The sequence below is a fragment of the Mauremys reevesii genome, linkage group 4 (assembly GCF_016161935.1).
Source record: "Mauremys reevesii isolate NIE-2019 linkage group 4, ASM1616193v1, whole genome shotgun sequence".
Taxonomy (NCBI): domain Eukaryota; kingdom Metazoa; phylum Chordata; order Testudines; family Geoemydidae; genus Mauremys; species Mauremys reevesii.
In genome coordinates this window covers 112,011,891-112,036,349 of record NC_052626.1, presented here as the reverse complement: position 1 = coordinate 112,036,349, position 24,459 = coordinate 112,011,891, and the positions used below count along the sequence as shown (strand labels likewise).

Sequence of the window (24,459 nt, the reverse complement as noted above, 5' to 3'; positions counted from 1 at the left end):
TGTGTGTACTGGTGGTGTTGTGCAATAAACAATTTCCACCAACTGGAGGACAGTGGAATGTTAGTTTATTTACACAGACACAAGAGCGGAAAAGGACTGTTATCTATGCATCAGCACAGGCAAGAAGAGCATCGTGAACAGAGAGCTTCGCTCACATCAGTAGCTGAAAGGTTTGCACTACCTAGATTACACACAAGAAATGGGCCCAAAATCTGAAAACTGACCTGGTGTTAGAAGAGAATTACAGTTCACCTCAATTACAGTTCTAAGAAACATTTCTTAAATCAAGATGGTAAGAAGCCTTCAGATTTTACGATACCTTCAACGTTAGCAGCTGGATCCAAAGCCCCCTGAAAGCCTTTGGAAAGGCTCCTGTTAAGCTTTGGATCAAGGCCCTGTTTCTTCACTAAGAAACATTATTCACTTCATGCCTGTTAACGAAGTACCAGAACTTCCGGGTCTTCGGATTTGCTGAAAGCATTATTTGTGTCAGGAGTGATGCCAGTTTACAACCTCTGGGGAAGCAGCCCATTTATTCCATCGTATGGGAAGGAGCAGTAATTAACCAAGTATCAAAAAGCACACTAAAAAAATCCATATTTAATTAACACCCCCCCATTGATTGCCTCCCAAAGGTGCAGTGCAGATGCTGAGCCATGAAATTTGATTTTCTGGCTCAGTATGAAGAAGCTGGTCATTAGTGTCCTTTTATTTCCTACTTCCTTCTGCTGCCCAAGTTTTGGAGAGAAGGAAAATGAAAGGCTTTAATGTGTTGCTTTGTGTGGAACTCCCATGAACACAACCGGGGTGTGAGAGAACACAGTAAATCCCCCCTGAAGCTGTGATGCGAGTTAGGCAATTTTTAAATCGAATCACAAGAGTCATGTTACTAAAAAGGCAAAATTATCTGTAGCACCCAACTCAAATCAGCTTGGCATGTCATGGCAATAGCGAGAGGCCCTTCTACCGTACAGCTTGTACTGCTGCTGCTGCCTCCCTACCCAGTTCATGTCCACACACGCTGTTGGCAACATAATCATGTTGGATACACCGTGCTTTGATAATGATGCTCATGAGAAAAATCAGGCTGTAACTAGATTCTAAATGGTCCTTCCTCATTACAACAGATAACCACTTAACCGGGTGTGCACTGACAGCTGGTTCTCCTGCCTCCTTGCTGTGTGGGTGGGAGGTCAGCCTGCCCCAAAGCACGATCTTCTACCCTTCTCCCCCAGCAGCTGAGGCAGAGTGGGATAGCTGTCCATAACGTACGACTACAAACATGACTGTGCAGCATGGCATGTGCGGACAGACTAACACCGACATACAGCTGTGCTTGGACAGGAGCGGCACTCTAGGTGGGGTGGGGTGGGGATAGGTCTCTTGCTCAGTTCCCTGCCAGCACATTCTTAAGATCTGGGGTTCTCAAACTTTTTTTGCTGGGACCCTCTTTGAAAATATTTCAGGCTGTAATGACCCCCCTGCCAAAAAAAGTGATGACCCCTCCCATACCATGCCACCCTTACTTCTGCACTGCTGCTGGGGCGGTGCTGCTTTCAGAGCTGGGCGCCTGGCCAGCAGCCCCTGCTCTCCAGCCACCCAGCTGTGAAGGGCTTGGGCTGACAGCCGGAGCCCTGGCACACCTGGGAGTTGACAGCTGGAGACATGTGCAGGGCTGACAGCTTGCAACCACCCCCCGAAATAATCTTGTGACTCCCTGAGGGGTCACGATCCCCAGTTTGAGAACCCCAGCTCCAGATGTTTCACTCTCTGCCTAAATTAAATTCAGTGGGCCGGCTCTGGAGCTGCATTGACTTGGTTGGAGCTACACATGCTCACGTGAGCAAGACTCTGACTCCCTTGCAACATCTAGAGACATTCCATAAACTCCATGACCCTGCTTCCGAGTGACTGGCTTGTGACTCCTCCATCCCACCCACACACTGCACTAACATTGCTAGACAAGTTACGCCCTGTTAGGCTACCGTCTCATTAACCACGGAGCGTGCAATGCTCTCCCAGTTAATGCAATGCCTGCTCTACAGGGAGTGCAAACACCCTGGGGCTGCATGAGACATGACATTAGAAAAAGGCATATTAATAAAGTCAAATGTTACTTAAAGTCTTCAACACCTGAGCTAGAAGCCAGCGCTGGGAGGCCCCAGACCTGCTGCTGCTCTAAGAGGGAGAAGGGGCCAGTTGTGTGTGGGGCTCTTTTCACCCCTGCTCACCTTGACCTGCTGCTTTCATGTCTTCCCTCCACCCCTAATCCCTTCTCTTGCCCTTGTCCATCTCCTCCTCATGCTATAGGCAAGCAGCCCCTTGAGGCTAATTCAACTCCCCCTGAAAACACTTACTTTGGCCACTGAATTCAAGTGGAGCCAGATTAGACCCCTAAAACTTTTCTGCTAGTGCTGGAACTACTTCTGTGAGGCCACCGCAGCAAAGACCAACCCCCTTGTGTAGACATGAACTCCAGTATAAGATGTCAGGAGGAGAGCCCCTCTCTAGCCTCAGGCTGGCCGGGAGAGGGCTGGACTGACACACCAACCGAATTAAACTCTAGCCCATGTAAAGGGATTTGCTTCTCTTTGGAAGTTGCAGTACAGCTGCAAAGCCAAAGGCCTCTCTAGCTGCTCAGGTGCTGGTCCTCCAGATTAGCCCCTGATGGGAACCTGTCAAACAGGTGACATTCCATCCAGGAGCAGGCGGTTGTGCACATACCCACAATCACCTACGTTTACGAGTGATTTGCAGAGGGGTTCAGTTTGTGGGTGCTGGCTTGACAGCCTTTGAGAGAGCAGGTGCTCTGCACGTTCTGACAATCAGGCCCTTTTAAAAAATGTCCCCCAAAATCACTTTTGAAAACTTAGGCCAAAGTCCTAAGTGGCTGAAACACAGAGCCCCTATGCTAATAAACGGAAGCTAAAAACCAAACATGCACAACTTACTTATGCAACCTAAGCAGTAAAGAAAACCTAGGGAAAGTACCACAGTGGGGCATGTGTTCTATAAATTATACTTTAATATTAGTGCTTAACATTCTGCCAGACACAGCAGGTGAAATCCGGGCCCCTGTAATGTCAATGGCAGGACACCCATTGAATTCAGCAGGGCCAGGATTTCACTTGCCCTTTGTAAGGTATGTTGGGCTCCATCAGTGCATAGGTTTGGGAAGACCTGCTTCCCTGATTTCTAACCCCCCCTCAACCCTTTTTCTTAATGCCCTTGGCTGGTCAAAGGAAGGGCAGAGGATGAGACTTCTTGGAGTCTATTAATTTTTCTATTTATATCAAACTTTTAGCTGTCAGTCCTTGAGACACTTGCATTTTTGAGACTCACAGCTCAGTCAGGATGACGTATAAAGATATAAGCAGCTTTTAAAGGAAAAGGAGAAAGCAATCAGAGCTGCTGATGTGGATGCCAACCTCTGTGTGTGTTTGTGTAACACACGCACACATTGTGATGACTCATTTACTGCCTCACTCACCCTCAGTTACTAAACTCAGGGGATGCAAGAAATTTAAAATTACATAAAATTGAAACTACCCAGAACCACGTTAACACAACAAATATATACAGCTCAGAATTGTGGGGAGGCAAAAAGAGGAAGAGACACTCGTCATCTTCCTCTTGCTGCTTTCCACAGAAATTCAGTGCTCAGATACCATGGTGATACTCAGGTGTCTTAGCAATAGCACAGCAAAGCTAGGACATGGCAGGGTCCTAAAGCTAACATCTGTAGTTCCTTTTGGAGGAAAAAATAATGCCCAGTGTGTGATGGCAGTTTCATTCAGGTCTCCTGTCAGAGTCCAAACTGCTTGCGTAACGGTAGCCTACAGCAGTAGGCCTTCCCATACTGACCCAGTGTCGGTCCTGACCTAATGTCTTATGACCCATCCCGCTGCACAAGCTTTGTTGCTCCGATTGCACAACATCATGGTGGCAACTAGCGCAATTGTTAACATGGGCAAGGCACCGGCAGTACTTAGTGCCTGTGCAGCTGTTTGAAAGGCAATTAATGAATTGAGATTTTGGCTACGCTGCAGTTAAAAAAATGAAAAAGCACCCAGCCTAAACTCTGGGTGTCCTGGACAAGCATTCCGAAACTGTACTAAATAAATAAATAACAAGAAAGATGAGAGAGAGCAGGAAATAAGGAGGATGGTGTAGCCAGCCAGTGAACCATAGTTTAAGAACTGCTGGCCTATGCCCATTAAAACAACTGGTTTCCCTGAGCATGTATGGTTAGGAAAGTGCCAGCTTTATGGATCTGTGCCTATATATGTTGTGTGCTCATCAGATGACAACAAGCCAGCACATGCGTGTTGTGATGTCCAAGGGAAGCAGGACAGAAAAAGGGGTAGGGAGGCAGTATGGTGGACTATCCTACATGAACATGGAGCGCGTTTCTCTTGTGGGAATGTGCTTTATGGGGCAGAAGCTGGCAAAGAATGACGTGGAGTGTTGTCGGTGTGACTTGGTTCAGGCAGATGCAGCTCCCTGCTCAAGGAGTTGTAGGGCGCAGGGGCTCATACAACATGTGCAGGGCCTGAGTGCAGCTGGGCCTGCAGGCTGACCTCAGGCAGAGTGTGTGGAGAGGTTAGAATACAGGGTTGAGCTATAAACTTTAACTTTTTAGCCAGGCACGTTGGGTGCGCAAGCTACTTTGGAATAGGACTGATCCTGCTCCCAGGAAAGTCAATGGCAAAATTCCACTGGGACCAGGACCAGCCTCTGTCATAGCTTCCGGGCCCACCCTCCGCTACACTGTTCAGGGTGTTACTCATTCTCCTTCTTTCCCCTGTCATCTCATTGTGGTAAGGGGTGGGCATGAGGCATGGGCCAGCTGCTTAAAGCAGCCCTCCTAGAGCTTGCTTACTTCAGCCTTCTGTACGCTACTTGCACACAGCTGCAGTCACTTGCAGATCGACGTGACCGTGGGTCCTGCCATGTCACAGACCTCTGACAGGGGAGTGTTTGAAAGGGACATAGCCTGGGGAGAACGTGGAATCTGTCTTCTATAGGGGCCTCTCCCCTGTTCCTAGCCCTGGCTGGAGATTTTTCCATAATGGTCGATCAACTGATTAAAGCCCAGATCCTCAGGTATTTAGGCTCCTAACTTCCATTCAAATCAATGGACATTAGGAGCTGGGCCTCAGCCTCTGTCAGACAGATTAGCTCACCTTGTACCAACTCTGTGACCCCAGGGGAGCTGGCCAGGGCTATTGTACAATCCACCCTGAGGGCTCCTGCTTCGTTCACTTCAGCAACAGGTGATGTTGAGGATTTTTTCCCCCTGTTAACATCCCCATTTCTTTAAACAAAAACAAAAACCCAACCTCACTCAGCTTAAAATCCAGCCAGCTCAGCCCAGACGGAGGCACAAGATCATTACATGACAGTGCTGTAGATGAGTATGCCCTCCCCCACCCCCCCGCAATGCCCTGACTTTCTTGCTGACATCCTGAAACAGAGAGGAAGATTCTCTAGCTTCTACCTTCAGAGCACAGTGTCTGGGTACCCTGTTTGTTTCAGCTGGGGGAAAAAAAATCTCTATTTTCAATTGGTGGCCCAGAGTGGGGAAGGCTGATCTGTCTCTTGCCGTAATATCTGAGCACCTCACATGGATTTCTCCTCATAACAACTTTGTGAGGTAAGGAATTATTCCCATTTTACAGATGGGGAAAGTGAGGCCCAGATGCAGAGACTTGCCCATGGTCACTAAGGAGGCCAATGGCACAGCAGGGATTGACCCCAGCTTTACTGAGTCCCAGTGATGTGGCTAAGCCACAAGGCCGCTCATCATCTCACCCACATGTTTTCTGATGGGAGCAAACTGATGCAAGTGGGCGAGGGAAAGGCAGAAGTGTTTTCAGAAGTGCTAGCCAGAGACCTAGGCAAGGACTGGCCAATGCACATGCAGCTTGGGTCCTAGGGATGGGAGGAGGTTCAGTCAATCTCCATGTTGAACTGCTCAATGAGGTCATACAAGCTGTTGAAGTAGCTGGACAGCTGGAGGCTCACGTTCCCGCTGTTCAGGGACGAGGCTCCCTCCCGCAGCACCATGTCATGGAAATACTCACAGAACTTAGGCACCAGCTGCAAGAGAGAAACATACACCCTTCAGGAGGCGTTCATCTGCGCTGCCACGTTGCTACGCATCGCCTCTTATGAATGGGCCTGTCAGAGCCTCCGTCTGGTCCCCTGCCCCCGGGGGTGACTGCTGGGGGAGATGTGCTCTGTCAGCAATGCCCAGAGACAAGGAAGTGAGGGCTTGGGGTGCAAGAGTGGGGCAAGCGCATCTCTCACCTATGTCTGGCAGATACAGCCCTGGGCTGGCTGCAACAGCCTGCTGTTGGCTTTGCAGGCATGCAGAATAGCCAGGGTGCAGGTTAGCCTTGGCCACAGCCTTTCCATGCCTTTCCACACCTCTTCCTTCCTTTCGCTTACGCTCTGCATCGGGGGCTGCTGTGGAAGCAGCATAGGGCTGGCTCTGTGCCTGGACCAAAGAGGTTTTCTGCACTGGGGCTCTTCCCTAGAAGGCCCTCATGCCTACGCTGCAGCCCCATCGGCTCAGTCTAGGTTCTCATCCTGGTACCCATTGTGGTAGTGTCAGAGTGCTGAACGGTATGCGTTCCCACGCCTCTCGAACAGTAGCGAGCCAGGACTGGTACGTGCATTGGCAGGGCTCATGGGAGGGGAATTTGGGTAGTCAAAGAGGACTAATAATTAAGCTACAAAGAGATGTTTAGTATCAGAGGGGTACCCGTGTTAGTCTGGTTCTGTAGAAGCAGCAAAGAATCCTGTGGCACCTTATAGACTAACAGACGTTTTGCAGCATGAGCTTTCATGGGTGAATACCCACTTCGTCGGATGCATGCATCCGACGAAGTGGGTATTCACCCACGAAAGCTCATGCTGCAAAACGTCTGTTAGTCTATAAGGTGCCACAGGATTCTTTGCTGCTTCAAAGAGATGTTTAGTTACCCTCCCAGGATTGTAAAGCTTTAGAGGCAGAGGATTCCCCATGTCTTTGCGGTGTGGCTATGAAGTTAAGTGGGTGGGGGTAAATCTCTCCCCGCTGGTTATCCAGGGATCTCCACTCAAGCACTAACTATTCACCAGCTTCATGGACCTTTCCATGCAGAAGGAGGCGCAGCCTCTTAGCGGCTGTACGTTGACAATGAAGCCAAACAATGGCGTTGGCCGTCAGTGAATGAGCACTAACCACTGAACCATCCCGCCAGAGACTAATGATGCTTGGCATTTAGCCAGCGCTTCCCTCCATAGTTAAGGGAGAACGATGCTTCTTGGCTCACCTTCACCAGGATTAACATGGACTCCTTGGGCTTGGTTTTGGAGAAGCACTGCCCAAAGCAAAGGTAGATGGTGAAGTCGGGAGATGCAGCCCTTTGTTCCTTAAAATCCTTCAGCTCTGCAAAAGGAACCAGGATGGTTTTAGTAGCGCAAGGACAAGGAAGGCATTCGGTTGGCTGGATTAAATAAATTGCCCTGGGATGGCCAGGAGATGGTGGCCATGAGAGGAGCTTTCTGATTAGGAGATTCTGGGGTTCCCTCACCCTTGCTCCTGGCCGTTCTCTCTGCTCTCCGAAGCGCCCAGGCAAAATCTGGAGTCCAGTGCTTATGCAGGCTGGGCTCCGGCCCATGATCAGCCTATGTCCCTCAACCATATTGGAGCCCCATGGTGCAAACATATGGTAAATAAAGTCCTTGGAGTTTATCTTGGCTAATCTAACTACTACCCATACATCTGGCCCCACAGAGTAAGAACTACCCGGACGCAGACTCACCCTTTGAGAACACCTCAAAGTCAAAGATCTCCATCTCTGTGCCACGTGGCAGCAGCTTGGGCTCAGGGTTCTGAGCCATGTTCACCAGTTGCCTGGAGAGGGCCCAGAAGACCTTGCATTTATTCAGGCGCTTGGCATAGATCTTCTTGTGCTTCAGCTCCAGCAGCAGCCCTATGTTCGGGAGCAGCTGCCTGGTGAACTGGACCTGCTTCTGGTCAGGCAGCTCATCTGGGCTTGGGAATTGGACCACCTGCGTGCAGCCTGGGACAATGGTGGGGTCTTCGTTATTGTACGTGAACAGGCAGCTGCTGGTGGCCACCTGCACCTCATGGAGTGACTTCCCTCGGTAATAGATGGTGATGTCCATATTGGGAGGCACGGTTTCTGCAAGAGACGAGGGAATGCTTGGACTATATAGGAGGGCCTGGCAGGAACAGGTGCTCTCTGGTTCCTAACAGGCTGCTTGCCAAGAGCCCAATGTAAAGCTCACTGAAGTCAGTGAAGACACTTCCACTGACCTCAGTGGGTGCTGGATTAGCCCCTGACATGCTGAGCCCATCGTCCCCACGCCTGGCTTCCACTGGCACCCTTGTTGGGAGTCTCAGCAGAGCACTGCCTGAGTGTTGTGGTACCCATTCATCCCTGCAGTTGGTCCCTGCTTTCCAGGCGAGTTCCATGTCTGTGAACCCCATGGATCTTCCTAGATCCACCTCCGCAAGCGGAGACGGGGCTGCTGAGATGTGGAGGGGGTGGGGCAGGGTGTCTATTTCAAACCTGAAGCCGAGATTTCTAAACCTGCAAGAGAAGGGGTGGGGTGGGAAAGGCCAGTGCCATTCGGTTCCAATAGCTGCATTTTCCTAAAGTGTTGCCTAGTCTGGCCCAGTTCTTGTTCACCTTCAGAGGTAAGAAGAAGGGGTGGGTGACTGGACTCTGTGCTTGGGGCAGGCAGCTGGGGTGGCGTCTCTGACCTGTATTGTTCCGCGATGGTGCAGTGTTGGGAGGAGGATGCTGCTCTGGGAGAGGGGCAGCAGGCTGGGTGAACCCGTTCTGCTCCAGCACTGCTGGGGCTGCCCACTGATTCGCCGGCTGGTGATAACTGTTCTCTCCCGGGCCATTCAGCGTTGGATAGATCACTGCGTTTCCTGCAGGCGCTTCACTCAGGAAAGTGCTTTGAACGCCCGCGTGGTTATTGTAGTAAGGTCTCCCCTCAAACAGGACTTCAGCTAGGATGGAGAACAACAGGCTTGTGAGACAGCTAGGCAGTAATGAACATGTTCATTTCTGCTTAGCTCTGCTCTCCTCACCCACTCTGCTCCCTGTGACTAACTGGCTCTTGTATTCATCCCACGCAACTGTGCTGTGCCCCTATGCCTGGAACCCGCCATTGCCTACAGACCTGATCCAATGCCCACTGATACCAATGGGAGTTTCCAGTAGGCCTAGGAGTCCTTCCACTGACTTTAGTAGGTGTTGGATCAGTTCTCAAGTCAGTCACTTTTCCACTCCCGTCTAAAGTCCCTGCTGAAACCCCCCTGCTTTGAGCCCTATACTAACTGTCCCCCCCTACCCCCCCCAAAAAACGGATACATTTTTAAAGGGAAGGAAACAACAACATCATTCTGCACAAACGGCAGCACTGCCCAGACACGTGCACTGCGTCACTGCTTGGTTGTTCTTTTGCTGCCTCCCATCCTCCACGCTACGTAGACTGGAAGCTCTTTGGAACAGAGACTTTGTCCCCCTAAAGCACCTCATGGCCTGCTGGTGCGGTAAGAATAATTACAAGGGAATGGGGGAAGCTCTACATCTAGCAAAGAGCTTCATTTAGCTGCTGAACTGGAGCTGAGCTTTTCGGGCAAACTGGCTTTGTGTGCGGTATCGGCTCTCAGTAGGCTTGGCAGAGCTTGGTGTTTATTTCTGATAACTGATGGATAACAGCGATGGTTTATTTTAAGCATTTTTTTTTTCAATTTAAACGTTCACAGCTGTGGGAACTGAAGGGAGGGGGTCAGACAGCAGGGCAGGCCAGGCACTAATTCTGTAATGACCGACCTTGATTTCAAAAAGCTAAAGCTTTATAACTGTTAGAACACAAATCGTCAACATCACTGGTCAAAATGTACACAGCCCATAGCCTTAAACCAAATGCTAGTAAATTGTTAGGCAGAGTAAGAAAAATGCTGCTTATCTGCATATTTTAGTTTTTATTGACGGAATATTTATTCCTCGGTTTGTGTGTGTAGAGTGAAATTGACGTCTACCGACATTTACCGATAAAAATCTAACCCCCCGGAGCCTAGTTATGTGTCTGACTCATTTGCTCTTGGGGGAGCATATCCTTCCATTGTGGGGCTCAATGATCTGACCAGTGCCTGCTTAAACCAGCCAGCTCTCAGATAATGGGGATATACTGACCTGCATTATTAAGACGCTGACTCATGTCAGGAACTGGGCTGGATGGGAGGGGCTGCTGTAGAAGTGAGGCAGCAGAAGGGCCATAAGCATTTTGCATGGTTTGGGTCTCTGCCGTAGTTTGAGTCACCCACTGGCCAACTGATTGGTGATAGTTCTCTACCGGTCCATTTGCCACTCCGCTCCCCTGCTGTGGGTAGCTATTTTGGCCAATATGTTGGTTTAGATAGCCTGGGCTGTCTTCATATGGCACTTCTTCTGATGGTGGGAAAGAAATCCAGTGTTAATTACCAGAGTTGGGTAAGGCACTGCAGCATGCTAGCAATTGCATTAGACAATTCAGTAGCTGCTGAGTGTGCTCTCTCACCTTTTGGAAATGCTGCAAGATCTTCCTATTGGATAAAGCTTTGCCATCGCAATGCCCTCCCCATGCTTCCCAACCCTCACTTTTGGGAATCCAAACAGGGAGAGGAGATGGATTTCATTGCTATTGACTGACCTTGACCTCAGGGGTTGAACCACCCAGCTGTAACACACCCGATGTGGGTGAGTGGCTCAGTGCAGGGCTCTTGCTGCCCACTGCTAGCACAGGTCTGGTCTCAGGGTGGGCAGGGTGAACGACCCTTGCCGTTTGTTTGAGATGTGGTGCCAGAGCTTCCCAGCCTGAAGATCAAAGGTCTCAGAAAGGGCAGGGTGGGAGGGTCCCAATCAAAAATTTGGCTTGTTTTCCACTGCTGAGGCAGGCATGGAACTTACCCAGCAGGACTCCCATGGTGTCACCAACCCATCTTGCTCTCAAATAATCATGCAAGTCCCCCAAAATAACCATCCCCCTGCCTCAAATTTGGGGCTCTTTTTATTTGCCTCTGAAGTTCAAGGTTTCAAGCTGTTCTTTGCAACCATGAGGGCTAGAAACTTATTGCTCATTTTTTAAATGAAAGATGGGAATTTTGTGTCATCACATGATTCCAGGAGCTGGGGCTTTACAAGATATCAAATAGCCCAGGACTCAATGCTTAAAATCCTGAGAGTGGACAACATTGTTCCCTTATGTGGGGGAGTCCCCAGCAGGAGCCAGAGTCAGCACAGCTGGCTCCTAGACATCCTCCCAGCAGCGGGCATGCAGGAGGAGGGGGTCGCAGCTGGAGCTCTAGCCTATGGGCAGAGAATCAGAATGGCTCTTGGCTTTCCTTTCTCCTGGGCTGCCCTGGATGACTGTATGGGGAAGGGGAGTAAGTCCTTTGCCAAGCTCTCCGCCAGGACCCACACCATGCTAGTCAAACTCTTGTCCTGCTTTCCCTACAGCCCCCATAGCCCCCCGGGGAAGAGAGCAACCTCTCTTGCCTGTAATGCAGCAGGCAGCCAGCAGGGATGCTGCTGAACAGCTGCAAAGGGAAAGGGGGAGTAGCTGCTCCCTGTGCTACTGGCTCACACCAGAGCCGCTGAGGGAGATGCAGTGGGCGTTGACTGGGCAGCGGCGCTCCCCTCACCTCGCTGCAGCAACTGGGCTGATACAAACACCGCATTGCAAAGTCACACGGTGCCTCTCAGGGACACATGTTCAATGAGGACCAAGTGCTCATTTGCTTCTACACAGTTGCCCTTGGGGAGGGGGGCACAATTAAGAGCCCCGAGGGCCACAGGGTGGGCACCTCTGCTTTAGGTCCTCTTCATTGCTGTTGCTTGGATGCCATACAATAACTTGCCACTTAGTTTCTGAGCCAAGTACATGGGCTGGAGGGAGCAGCTGTTTAGAGGGATACCTCCCAGACACTTCCCTGCAGCCCATCGGCTTCCTGTCTGGGGCTGCCGGCGCTGTGGGAGGAGGCTCTGCTGGCATGCTGGTATGGGACGGTGAAGAACCACAGCTCTCGACCAGCACATCAGAAGGAAGGGCAGGATTCCCTCATCCCTGGAATACAACGGGACTGTCCCGACGCTCCCCACCCAACGCTTCTAACACAGGCGCAGTATGGGGAGTCCAGTGAGAGCCAGTTGTATTATGAAGCATAGGTGCCTCTGCTCTGCTCTTTGGGGCCTCAGCCTACCTGAACGGTGATCTAAACCTCCATCCAGAGCCCACGGCAGCTGCTGCGGGCTGCAGTCATTCTGGGTTAAGTTGCACTGTTGCAGAATCCAGTGGAGTGTGTCGGGGCTGCACTGGTAGCCGTTTGGCGCCGAATGATTGGTGGTGTAGCCCTGGGGCGGATTCCTGCCAAGGTCATAGGCTGGCCTTTCGTTCTGCCCGCTATCCATCTCTGTGGAGCAACAAGAGCAGAGGACGATCTCAATCACACACGCTTCTCTATGCGTGTCACAAGTTTTTTCCCTCACGAACCTCTCCACCTGCCCCACTAGAAACTGTTTTTTCTCAGGAGTTCACTTTGCATGGTGGAAGCCTGCAATAGCCCTGCTCCTGCCCATGGGGTCTGGCTAGGACCTCACCATGCATGGCCAAAGGGAGCTGTTGGGGGTGTCACACTGCTGGCCAAGTATGTCTACCCACTGACCTTAGCACCATGGTTGAACCTGCCCGGGGCTGTTGCCCCTGATGGCATCATGCAGGGGTTCTTTGGCAGACTTGCTGCCGCTGACCCACCAACTATGGAGTAGTGTCTCTGACTGATTGCTGGGTTGGAAATTGATCTTGAATAGGCTGGTTTTTAAGGCAATCAGACCACGGTCCAACTGCTGGGCACTGAATCTGAACTGAAGTAAACAAGGACTAAACTCAACTGCTTATTCGAGCGAAGGTTTATCAGCTCTGCCATATTGTTATTCTCTCCTGACTCCTTCCCTAAGCTCCCTCTAGGGTTCCCAAGCATGTATTTCATTTACTCACTCCTGTTCTATTTGTTTAGAATTAAATGCAACACAGACATTCCACCAGAATCCCAGACAAGCTGGAAAAGCCTCAGGGCTATTGCACTAGGAGACAAGGGCTTTGAATCAAAGTCTGTATGCCTCAGGATAATTTCTGGCTAGTTCATCCTGCTTCCTACCCCAGGGCATGTGGAAGTGCTGATAGACTCAACCAAGATGCTGAATGAGTCAGTGGCAGAGCAGGGAAGAGTACCCTGGACTCCCAACTCTCAGTCCAGTGCCCAAGCCACTAGGCCTTCAGGAAAGAGATCCAATTCAATGAACAAACAATGGAGGAGCACAGAGCCGTATGCAGCACCACGGTTTCTATTCTGGGTTTTATCTTCTGGAATTCAATCATTTACATTTAAAAAGAAATCAGCAAGTAACTTACCTTGGGGAGGGTTTTCCAGTGACAGCATCTCCAAATCTAATTCTATCTGTGGCTGCAAAACAAAGCACATGAGACCATTTCCCTTTTGTTTTATTGGATTCATCACAGAGATATGGGAGAGACAAAGTGCACCTGTGAAGCAACGTCCCTACAATTAGCTGGGCATTTCTAGGCACTCATTCACAGAGAGACTTTGACCAGTGAAGTGGATTCAGGCATGGCCTCACTCTGTTGCTAGACTTGCTGCTTCCCACTGGCCCAGCAAAAACATGCGAGTCCCAGCTCTGGCCAGCCTGAGCCAAGGAGAGTGGCTACTCCGATGCATGCAAGCCAAATACGCTTTGCGTTCTTGACTTGAAGAGGCATCTGAGAGGGAGGGGCTGAGAAACTGGGAGCCTGCTTGACACAGGGATAAGCACCCCTGATGCAAATGGTGGCTTTCTTTATGGACATGAGGGTTTTCAGCTATGGCCACTGGTGGCTGGAATAGAGACAATTCCCCCAGTGTGATCCAGTGGCCAGATTCTCAGCTGGTGTGAATTAGAGTAGTTCCACAGCAGCCAATAGAATCTTCCCAAGGTCTTAGGCCTACATGAGAATGCTGCACCAGGTTAACTTAAAACTGATTTCAGCTAAACTGCTACAAACAACCGGGTGGAACTCATTGCAGTTTAAGAGTAGCTTATTCTAGTCTAGCTTTAAACTGATTCCCAATGGACGTAAGCTAAACCAAACCAAGACTGGTTTAAATTGAAGTGTCCGCACAAGGATTTGCCCTCGTTTAGCTTAATTGATTTTGAATCACACCCTTAGTTAAATTTTAGACTTTTTCCTGTAGACAAGGCCTCTGAGAGACAGAAGGTTCCTGGAAGAGCTGGAGGGGAGAGAGGGTGTCCTGAATGTTTGGATGTTTTCATGCCAAAATCAGAACAGGTAAATTTTGTTCCCTCCTCACCTCAATCCAGTGTGTGGATGAAAAGGTTATATCAGTAGCAGACAAAAGCCGTTTTCCCCCAGCCAAAAACTTTCATTCCATTGTGGAAAACTTTTTTCACACTGTGAAAAGACTTAGCTGGATCATCTTCTGTGATTGCAGCTCAGGAGCTAGCTCCTGTGTGTATTTCGATTTGGTGTTGCAAACATGAACTCTTGCAAAAAGACATGCATGATCATTTGCCCAGCTGTTTTCCTGGGTCCAGATTCTGTCCCTGCGGTGTACGAGCACCTCCCAGGGAAATTGTCTAGAGCAGGGGTTGGCAACCTTTCAGAAGTGGTAGGCCGAGTCTTCATTTATTTACTCTGATTTAAGGTTTCGCGTGCCAGTAATACATTTTAACATTTTTAGAAGGTCTCTTTTTCTATAAGTCTATAATATATAACTAAACTATTGTTGTATGTAAAGTAAATAAGGTTTTTAAAATGTTTAAGAAGCTTCATTTAAAATTAAATTAAAATGCAGAGCCCCCTGGACTGGTGGCCAGGACCCAGGCAGTGTGAGTGCCACTGAAAATCAGCTCACGTGCCAACTTTGGCACGCGTGCCATAGGTTGCCTATCCCTGGTCTAGGGACACAGTCATATGGAGGGCTCTAGCAGTGACGCTGATTGAGTCAGAACTCTGCAGCATGGGGGTGGTGGGGAGGAGTTTATCCATTGTAATTTCCCATGAGCCACATAAATTTAGTGAAACGTTATCAGGTTCTGATGATTCCAGGGCTCCTTCAAGCTTAGCACTTCCCCAGCTTCTCCCATCCCCAGTTCTGGTACCTGCAGTTGCTGTGGCATACGGTGGTGCAGATTAGGGGCTTCTTCAGAATGGGGGCGGATGTCTTCTTTACTGTCAAGCAGGTTATTGTCTAAAAGACAACAGCAAATTACACAGGGATGGGGAGGAAAAAACCAGTGGTTTAGCAAATGGAATTTCTGACACGGGAAGTTAAGCATGATCCATAGTTCCCAGAAGTGGGATTTGCTCAGGGCTTAGGGCCCATATTTTGAAAACTCTTCACTAATTTGGGGTTCCCTCAAGTTTTAGGAGCCCAACTGGAGCCACCAAGGGCCTAACTTCTCAAAAGGGACTGGTGAATTTGAGTGCCCAACTTGAGACACTTTGAAGAGGTCTAGTTTTTGGAGGGCAGATGCAGACCCCTTTCTCAACGTCAGGTCCCTTTACGATGTCTCAAGTTGTGCCCCCAAAAAATCAGTGGGCACTCCTGAAAATGTTGCCCTTAATGCCACCAGTTTATCCGGTTCTTTGTGATCTTTTGGACACGTTGTTGGGAAGCCTTGAAAGCTGCCCTCAGTTACACCTGCGTCACCATAGCCTTCACAGCCCCATTGACTTTACAGGGTAGCGCATGTGTAACTAGGTCAGAGTTTGCTCAAAGCAGAAATCTGCGGGAGAAGGGTAGTGAGATTTCCCTTGGAAAACCTCTGGTACTGTTAGCATCTGCCCTACCAGCAGGGAGCAGCACTAACACCACAATCTCACTCCAACCATGTCACCCACAGTTCAGGCCACAGGCCCTGATTTTCAAGAGTATTCTTCCGCTCCCATTGACTGAGAACACTAGGAGCTGCTGGGGGATGAGTATTTTTGAAATATTGCCCCCCCCCCATGGTCTTTTTTAAAGGCAGTTGCCTAAAATCCCATTTCTTCCCACATGACACTGGGGGGGAGAGGGATAGCTCAGTGGTTTGCACATTGGCCTGCTAAACCCAGGGTTGTGAATTCAATCCTTGAAGGGGCCATTTAAGGATCTGGGATAAAAATCTGTCCGGGGGTTGGCCCTGCTTTGAGCAGGGGGTTGGACTAGATGACGACCTGAGGTCCCTTCCAACCCTGAGATTCTATGATTCTATTTGGACTGGTGTCAGGCAGAGAGTAAAAGAATAGAGCTCCTTGCACAAATCAGAACAATGTCTGTCTGCACCTGTCTTCAACCTGTATTGCCAGCATCCTTACTTTTAGTAGTCAGGGCATTAGCAGCTGTCACAGCATCAGGGCTTGAGCTGATGATTTTATACACTTTGTGAGGGTCCTCGGAGGTCTTTGAGTTATCCTGCACCTTCAGGAACATATTTGTGCTTCTCAGGGCACAGCGGAAGTTGGTTTTCCACTTGGCTAGATCTTTCAGCTTTTCGTTGTACTTTCCGCTGGTTATGGCCCAGGCCTTTCCATAAAGAGAGGGATGGGGGGAGAGAAGACAGGTGGGAAGGCATTAAAGAAGGAGCAGTCTGTCAGTGCAGTCAAGCAGAAAGCCATTTTGATCTTAGCCTCAGGGGCAACAGGGCATGAAGATATCTGTACAATTTCTTCCAAGCTCTCCATTAGCACCATTGTTTTTTTTAAAGGAGCCCGTCAAGTGCTTTGCTGTAAGTGTAAACCTCCCCAACCTCCACTGATACCACAGTGGTGGAGTAACCCTTTCCCTTTTCATTACTGTGGTCCAGGACTAAAACACAACCTGCAACTCCCACCACTCAAGCGTTTAGAACTTGACCTAACCTTCTCCTAGGATGCTGAGATTTCTGGTGCTGATTTTGGCAAGATTTCAGAAATGTGCTCTGCTTAGGTATACAATCTCCCATCATCACAGCATGTTGGACACTGGGTCCAAATACAGACATGCATCATACCATGCAGCATTGAGTTAAATGGAAAGGAAAGGAGAAATACTAGAAAAAATCATCAGTGGATCCCATTTTCTTATAAGGTACCCCTCAATGACTGTTGTGCTGGGCTCATTCCTTACAATAGGCTACTGCCAAACTGGTCTGTATCATTATTTATTGTATAATGGTAGTGTCTGGGGCCCCATTGTGCTGTACATTATACAAATATAGAGTGATAGACACACCCTGCCCTGAATTGCCTACAATCATAGAATATCAGGGTTGGAAGGGATCTTAGGAGGTCATCTAGTCCAACCCCCTTGCTCAAAGCAGGACCAATCCCCAGACACATTTTTGCCCCAGATCCCTAAATGGCTCCCACAAGGGTTGAACTGACAACCCTGGGTTTAGCAGGCCAATGCTCAAGCCACTGAGCTATCCCTCCCCCTAAGAGGGTAGCTTTTCATCCCAGATGGGACTTGAACCCACAATCTCTGGTTTAGAAAGCCAATGCCTTGTTAATACAGCTCTGTCCAACTCTTTGTAACAAGACTCTGTTTTCCAAGGAACGTGCCAGTTAATTGGCTGCCAAGGGAAAGATCACAAACAAAAGTTAAGCAGAATCAACTGGGAGATTGTTTTTGCTTTTACCAACCGTGACACTGCAACTATTGTAATTCTCAATATGGCCAGACATCCCAGCTTCAGGATTTTGGAGAGCTATTGCCAGATCAGTCTTTGGGAGGGTGGCATCTAAGGCCTGGTCTACACAAGGGGGGAATCAATCTAAGTTACGCAACTTCAGCTACATGAATAACGTAGCTGAAGTCGACGTACTTATATCGGCTTACTGTGGTGTCTTCACTATGGTGAGTTGACTGCTGCCGCTCCCCTGTCAACTCCACCTGCGCCTCTCACGGTGGTGAAGTACAGGAGTCAACAGGAGAGCACTCGGGGATCGATCGCTGCCCGCCAATCCGGCCGGTAGTGAAGATTATACCCTTAGTCTAATCCTACTCTTAGCCGTGCCTAGTGCCGGCTGAAACTGAAATTCCCATTCTGCAGGAAATTCTGCAATTTCAGGGGGAAAAAATTATTCGGGAATGGAACGAAAAATGCAGGTTTGAAATTTCCCAGGGAAGGAGAATTCTGAAATTTCATTTCAGAAAAGTGACATTCTAAAATGTCATTCCAATCTTTTGGCAACCTTTCCCCAGCTCCCTGAGCTGCTCAGAATCCCAGTCGCCCACAGGGCCGGTGCAACCACTAGGAGAACGAGGCGGCCGCCTAGGGCGCCTAGTGGTGGGGGGCGCCTAAAAGCCTGCTCAGGGGAGGAGGTGGAGTGGAGGTGAGCTGGGGCAGGGGTGTGGGGAGGGCTGCCTACAGTAATGGAGGGGGGGGCGCACAGGGGAACTGCTCCCTGCCCCAGATCACCTCCACTCTGCCTCCTCCGCTGAGCACACAGCTCCTGCTCTAAGTCTCCTCCAATCAGCGCTGCAAGCCTGGGAGGGGAGGAGAATTAGAGCGGCGCTGGCATGCTCAGTGGAGGAGAGCTGAGGAGAGCTCCCTGGGCAGTGTTAGCTGCTGTGGACGGGGCAGAGTCAGCTTCCATGGAGGCGGCTCCCCGGGCGGGGTTAGTTGCCATGGAGGGGGGCTCACCGGGCAGGGTTAGCTGCGGGGGGAAGGAGGGCGTGGCGGGCTGGGTAAGCTGTCGTGGGGGGGCTCCTCTGGTGGGAGGGGTGGGTGGGCGGGGTTAGCTGGGTGGGGGTGGGGGGTGCAAGGTGGAAGTTTCGCCTAGGGCGCGAAACTTCCTTGCACCGGCCCTGGCCGCCCACCAGGCAGGGAGTGAGGCAGGTTGGGGAACCTGGAAGCTGGGGCTCTATGGAACTCTGCCTGGCAGGCAGGGTGTGATTAGGAACCTTCCTGGTTTCCATAAAAATCTCACTGAAGTTGACACATTCCAGCAAAATGTTTTCATTTTGACAAATCAGCATTTTCTAACAGAAAAATGTTCTACCTCAGTTTGAGCTGAGACATTTCATGTCACATCTCGACATAACATTGTCCTCTCATAATGCTCAGAATTTATCTGGGAACCTTTCAATTGCCTGTAAGCTGCAGTCTGCAGGGAAGACCCCATTAAAATGTGGACAGTCCAGGACATTCCAGAAGGGGCAGAAGCCCTGTTATGATGTATAGAAACAGGAGGTATTTATTAAAGAAAATAACTGAAACAACAGACAGAAACAAGCTTCCCACTGGTTGAGTTCCAGCTTTGCCTTCTGTTTATCAGGAACCACCCTCTACTTAGAGATATATTCAGCACCTGGAGCCAGCAAGTGACTGGATGATGTACTGCAAGAGAACATGTTACAAACCCCACCAGGGTCAGTGGGGCCCTCCCACAGCCATGGGAATTGAAGCTGGTCATTATTCTGAGGCCTGGCATGCATTCTGCCAAGGAACCCTTCTGTGCTCTGATACCCTGGTGGATGAGACTCCATCGACTGAAAGGGCACTAGCCAACTACTGCCTGGTGCCACACTGTGACAATGCTGCATCCTTACAATGCAAGGTCATCACGCAATGACACACCATTGTAAGGCAAATGCCACAGAGCAACATCAGGGCATCAACACTGATCGTTTTGTCAGTTTCTCTTAATTAGTTACCGTGGTGTAAATCCAATGTATGCCCTGGACTGGGACTTGCTTCTGCAGGAGATGAGGGTTAGTGGGGATGGGAAAAAGAGAATCATTTGGGATCCTACCTTGAAAATCTTGTAGTCGTTAGGGTTGATATCCTTCCTGGAAATGTGTTTCCAGGGGATGCGAAACTGAGTGTGGTCCTTGTCTACCCAGCAGAGCCCCTCGTAGTCTTTGCTGTTGATCTGCTTAATCAGCCACCAGGCAAACCGTAATTTTTGAGAACCCCTGCAATGACAGAGACAGAGGTTATGCCAGGCCTATTGGTCAATGGCAGATCAAAGACCCACCCCTGCAAACAACAACAATCGAGTGATACCAGGGCTGCCAGGGAAGAGGTCTGCTGTTCCAGCTAAGGCTGAACAGTGTGTGTTGCTGAAGGAGAAAATGCAGCCCAAGGAAATGCTGCCTTCCCCTTGGGAATGCATGGGGAGGACAGAATGCTGCGGTCCTTGGAGTGATGAGGGTCCGGGAGCAGAAGGGACACTGGGTGAGGCACCACTGGGAGTAGGCATACTGACCTGCAGAGCTAATCCCCAAGATGACCTGCAGAGCTAATCCCCAAGACGACCAACAGGAGGTGCCAGTGTGGTGAGCCCTGGTAAAGCACCTAGCACTGAGTTCCCATCTCACTTGGGCCCTCTAGGCTCAGATCCTCAATGGTATTTAGGCACCTAGCTCCTGTTGATTTCAATAAGAGTTAGAAGCCTAGCTACTCTTTTGGCTCTGGGCCGTGGGCACCGGCACTAAGGGAATACAAATGATAAAGAAAGGACAGGCACTCCTTAACTTAAAATACTTCACTGAGAGGTTTCTATTCCTGTTTCCTGCAGCAGAAAGAAGTGGTCATATTTCTCACCCAGCGCACTTCAGCAAACCCGTAATCATGACAGTACTTTTGAATGGCAGTCTCATCTGGCATCCACCATCATCCTGTGGACTCTTAGGCCTGGTCTGCGACATTTAAACCTTTGTGAGCACAGTTAAGTTGCAAGCAGAGACCAGGAGAACCCTCGCCAGATCGCCAGCTGCTGTCGGTCAGCATCGCTCTGTTAGCTTGATACCAGTTGAGGATCTGGCCCACCGGCATTAGCACCATTCCAGCCAAATGAGCTTAGACGGTTTGACAAAATGGGGCTCAACACGGTTTGTCATTTCCTATGCTTGTGGCTTAGCAGCCCTCAGCCCGGACTGACACGCTCAGTCACGCTCAGCATCAATTTATGCTTGTAGTGGAGACAAGGCCATAAACTGCTCCTTCCCTTTGCAGAGCAGCTAGTCCTCGGGCATCCATGTGCCACAGTTGACAGACACTTAGATGAATGACAGCGGCCATTACAGCCCCGAGGGCCAGTCTCCAGCGGTTCTTTGGCAGACATTAGCCAGGCATGGCTGCCTTTGCTGCCAGCATGAGATCAGAAAAAAAGTTGTTGCTCTGTGAGATCCACCTACCCGGGGGTGTGTCCTCTCAGGCCTGCCGGCAGTGGTTACAGCCAGACAGTGCAGGTTGCACTACTGCCATGCACATTGCCCATGCTGCACTGACTGCACCCGCTTCCAGCTCCCCCAAATCCACTTACCCCTCACTCTCGGATGCAGCCATCATGCAGCCAGTCTCGGGTTAATTGCAGAAGGAAGGGTTGGGGAGTTCACTCCTTTGCTACCAAACGGAATTCTTGTGGATGAATTGGAAACCTCCAAGCAGGACCTGTATGAGTTGGAGGGAGAAGCAGGGAGCGTCACTCACATTCGCCGCCATGATGTAACCCCAAATCAACTCCTGTGTTAGCACTGGAGCCCTCTCCTGGGTATGCCGACAACCACTTGATCAACGCAACTTGTGGCACTGAGCCCCGAGCCACGGCAGTGTGGATGGTGTGGAGCTCCGGTGCCCAGCAGGAACCCCCAGGAGGCACCAGTCTCAGGGAAAGGGAGGGGCACATGCAGCTGGCAGGCTTTGCTGGTAGATGGAGCCGTTTCTCTTTGTACTGCATCTGCAACCCAGGTGCAGTCCCACAGTCCCTCCCTCTAAGAGCTTATAGTCTAATGAACAATACTGCCGCTGAGGAACCAATACTTAACCTGACTTGCTGGGGTGTTTCTTATAGTGCTCCTCTCTGGCTTCCTGCTACAAACCACAAGGGAGGGAAGGGGATATGCTGAGCTCCCAGCCCTCCTTGAGTTTAAGAAAAATCTCCTGCAATTCATGCAACACCTTACTCTCCACCGTATTCCAATGTTACACAAGACCAGTCTCCCTTCCCTCTTTACTTGCTGGTACCCAGCTGGTACCCATCATCAGTAGAGAAGATAGCTAAGATATCCCAGGATCATCTAATGTCTGGCTCTTGAGCCAACCTGATCCCATGGCAGCCTGTCTCATCCATGCAATAGCAAATTCCCCTTATGGAGCATTGAGGTGGTTCAGAAGGTGAAGCCATGAGGTACTTGGGTCAGGAGATGCTAAATTCTAATCCTGATTCAACCACTGATTTTCAGCACCATAGTGGGCAAGCCACAAATACCTCTATATGCCTTAGTTCTCCCGCCCCCATCTTTCTATGCCTTAGTTTCCCAACCTATTGCACATGGGTGCTGCAGAGATTCGTAAGGGATAATAGTGTAAAGTGCTTTTGCAAATGCAAATTGCAATGCAAGTGCTAAGTAAACAACTATAAATGCTGAGGAACCAATGTAAAAGTTAGCCTGCTGTTTGGCATTACGCAGACGGGAAATAATAGGTATTTAAATATAAGCACTGAAACACAAGAAATCTGTATTATTCCTTCTTCCCTGCTCCCTTCTCTGAATTGCAAACATGGTGCAAATCATGAATGGTGACATTCATAGAGGGAGGAAGGGGAAGCCACAGCTGCAGGCTGAAGTATGAGTCTCATCTCGTTATAATATATTTAGCATTTTGAAATATACTTCTGCATCCCTTTCATCTGAGGATCTTAAAGGCCTTTGCAGATATAAGCGAACGTGCCTCAGAGCACCTCTGCAAACCACAAGAAAATAGAGAGGAGGAGGAGAAAGAGAGATCTGCAAAGCTACAGTACATGCACAGCCGGGAATCAGAATGTAAAAAAGGAATTTCTCTAGCTTCCATCCTGCAAGTGAATTTGCAGCACTGCCATAAAATCTCTCTCTCACCCCGCCCCCAGTGCAGTGGTTCTTAAACTTTTGTACTGGTGACCCCTTCCACACAGCAAGCCTCTGAGTGCAACCCCCTTATACATTAAAAACACTTTAAAATATATTGACTACCATTATAAATGCTGGAGGCAAAGCAGGGTTTGGAGTGGAGGCTGACAGCTTGTGACCCCCCCATGTAATAACCTCACAATCCCCAGAGGGGTCCCAACCCCCAGTTTAAGAACCCCTGCCCTAGTGCACCCCCCCCAGTGCCCGTGCACACACACCCACACCCACGTGTGCACAAACATGCACACGAGAGCACGCACTCTCACCCCCCCAGTGTGCGCGCGCACATACACACACAATGTGCACACACTCACACCCCTAGTGCACTAGTTACCAAGAAATCCAGCCAACGTTTGTATCTCCTGGCACCCATTCACAACTGCATTGTTGTTTCCAAAGAAGGCAGCTTTATGAGACTGTGATTAATTCTGCTTGCTTTTTCCCAAGAAACCGCCAAATCTCTTCTTTGCAATTCCCTCCTCCCACTTCTCCCCAGCTCTGATCTGTTACTAGAACCTATAAAAAACCAGATCTGTTACCTTTGCTGTTACCAGAGGATGTTACCAGGGATTTTGTGAATAGTTGAAATAACAAGTATTTCCAGCAACGAGTCTCCCTTTTATACTCTTCTGGAACATGTCGTCAGCCCAGCTCATTGGCAACAGTGTTCCTGGAATCACAGCCTTTAGCCAATCAGAGTGGACCCCGTACCAAGATGGTGGTTAATAAAACAACAACACGAAACTTCATCAGAGCATGTTTCTAGTATAGCTGTGGTGATGCAAGTGGTTTCTACTGGTCCTGCCCAAATATGGCACTTCCTTTCCTGGAAATCACATGATCTTCTTGAAAGTAAAAGTTTCATTTCTATTAAGCTACAAGGCTCTCCGAAGGCGGAAGTGTCCACCCAATCTGCTGGGCTATGTTTGCAAATGCAAATGCTACAATCAACAGTCTCAGAGTGCCCTTCCTCTGGATCCCAGCCAGGGACTTCTCCAAAGCTGTTTCAGCAGCACCAGTACCTCCACTAGCCTCATTACTGGGCACTAACATTTTCTTTCTTTCTTTCTTTCTTTCTTTCTTTCTTTCTTTCTTTCTTTCTTTCCATATAAGATTAAATAAAACTGAAAATGGGAAGCTTTTTATAGCTATATCTAATTTATGCAATGTGTCCACCTGTCTTGTTCTGCGATCCCAGAATAGGCACTTTAATCAGAAATCCCGGAAAACGGAGCTGGAACGGATATATTAGATCCTCTAGGCACATCATTGCAGGATTGTTTCTTACGTCATAATTGTTACTCGGCTGTTTGGTGCGGAGTTGTTTTACATCTCCTGAATATGGGTCTTCTGTTATTTCCTGTATCCCTGGATGGAAGCTCTGAAGGAATTGTAGGAAGCGCTGAAGGAAACAGATGTGCCGTTATCCTGTATTAACTGCCCCAAAACTT

The 24,459-nt window shown here is 49.5% G+C and overlaps 2 protein-coding genes across 4 annotated transcripts in view; one reads left to right on the top strand and one right to left on the bottom strand.

The window, feature by feature from the left end:
• LOC120404378 (malignant fibrous histiocytoma-amplified sequence 1 homolog) overlaps positions 1 to 19,607 on the top strand; it is a 46,623-nt gene extending 27,016 nt beyond the window's left edge. The window contains exon 10 of one of the 2 annotated variants that reach the window (XM_039536805.1): positions 19,390 to 19,607. In XM_039536805.1, the coding sequence (XP_039392739.1) occupies positions 19,390 to 19,447 (58 nt within the window). In that variant the 3' untranslated portion in view covers positions 19,448 to 19,607. The remainder of the gene's footprint in view (positions 1 to 19,389) is intronic. The other variant, XM_039536800.1, reaches the window with a different exon arrangement.
• IRF7 (interferon regulatory factor 7) lies at positions 49 to 23,636 on the bottom strand. 2 transcript variants are annotated; one of them, XM_039536806.1, is made up of 12 exons: positions 23,548 to 23,636; positions 21,382 to 21,509; positions 19,867 to 20,029; positions 16,447 to 16,654; positions 15,249 to 15,337; positions 13,483 to 13,534; positions 12,275 to 12,484; positions 10,230 to 10,484; positions 8,783 to 9,037; positions 7,815 to 8,198; positions 7,323 to 7,438; positions 49 to 6,102 (listed from the first exon to the last, which is right to left on the bottom strand). In XM_039536806.1, exons 2-12 carry the CDS (start codon positions 21,405 to 21,407, stop codon positions 5,953 to 5,955), a joined length of 1,908 nt encoding a protein of 635 aa, XP_039392740.1. In that variant the 5' UTR covers positions 21,408 to 21,509; positions 23,548 to 23,636; the 3' UTR covers positions 49 to 5,952. The 2 variants fall into 2 exon arrangements, with proteins under 2 accessions (XP_039392740.1, XP_039392741.1); XM_039536807.1 differs by having other exon boundaries at positions 10,230 to 10,481.
• Between the last annotated feature and the right edge of the window lie 823 nt (positions 23,637 to 24,459).

Excerpts from the sequence above, each read along its gene's own strand:
- IRF7 (XM_039536806.1), bottom strand. The coding sequence starts at position 21,407 with ATGATGGCTGCATCCGAGAGTGAGGG. Across the intron at positions 12,485-13,482 it reads ACTGGAAAACCCTCCCCAAG|AGATGGATAGCGGGCAGAAC; the intron begins GTAAGTTACTTG and ends GTTGCTCCACAG. Across the intron at positions 7,439-7,814 it reads CTTTGAGGTGTTCTCAAAGG|AGCTGAAGGATTTTAAGGAA; the intron begins GTGAGTCTGCGT and ends TTCCTTTTGCAG.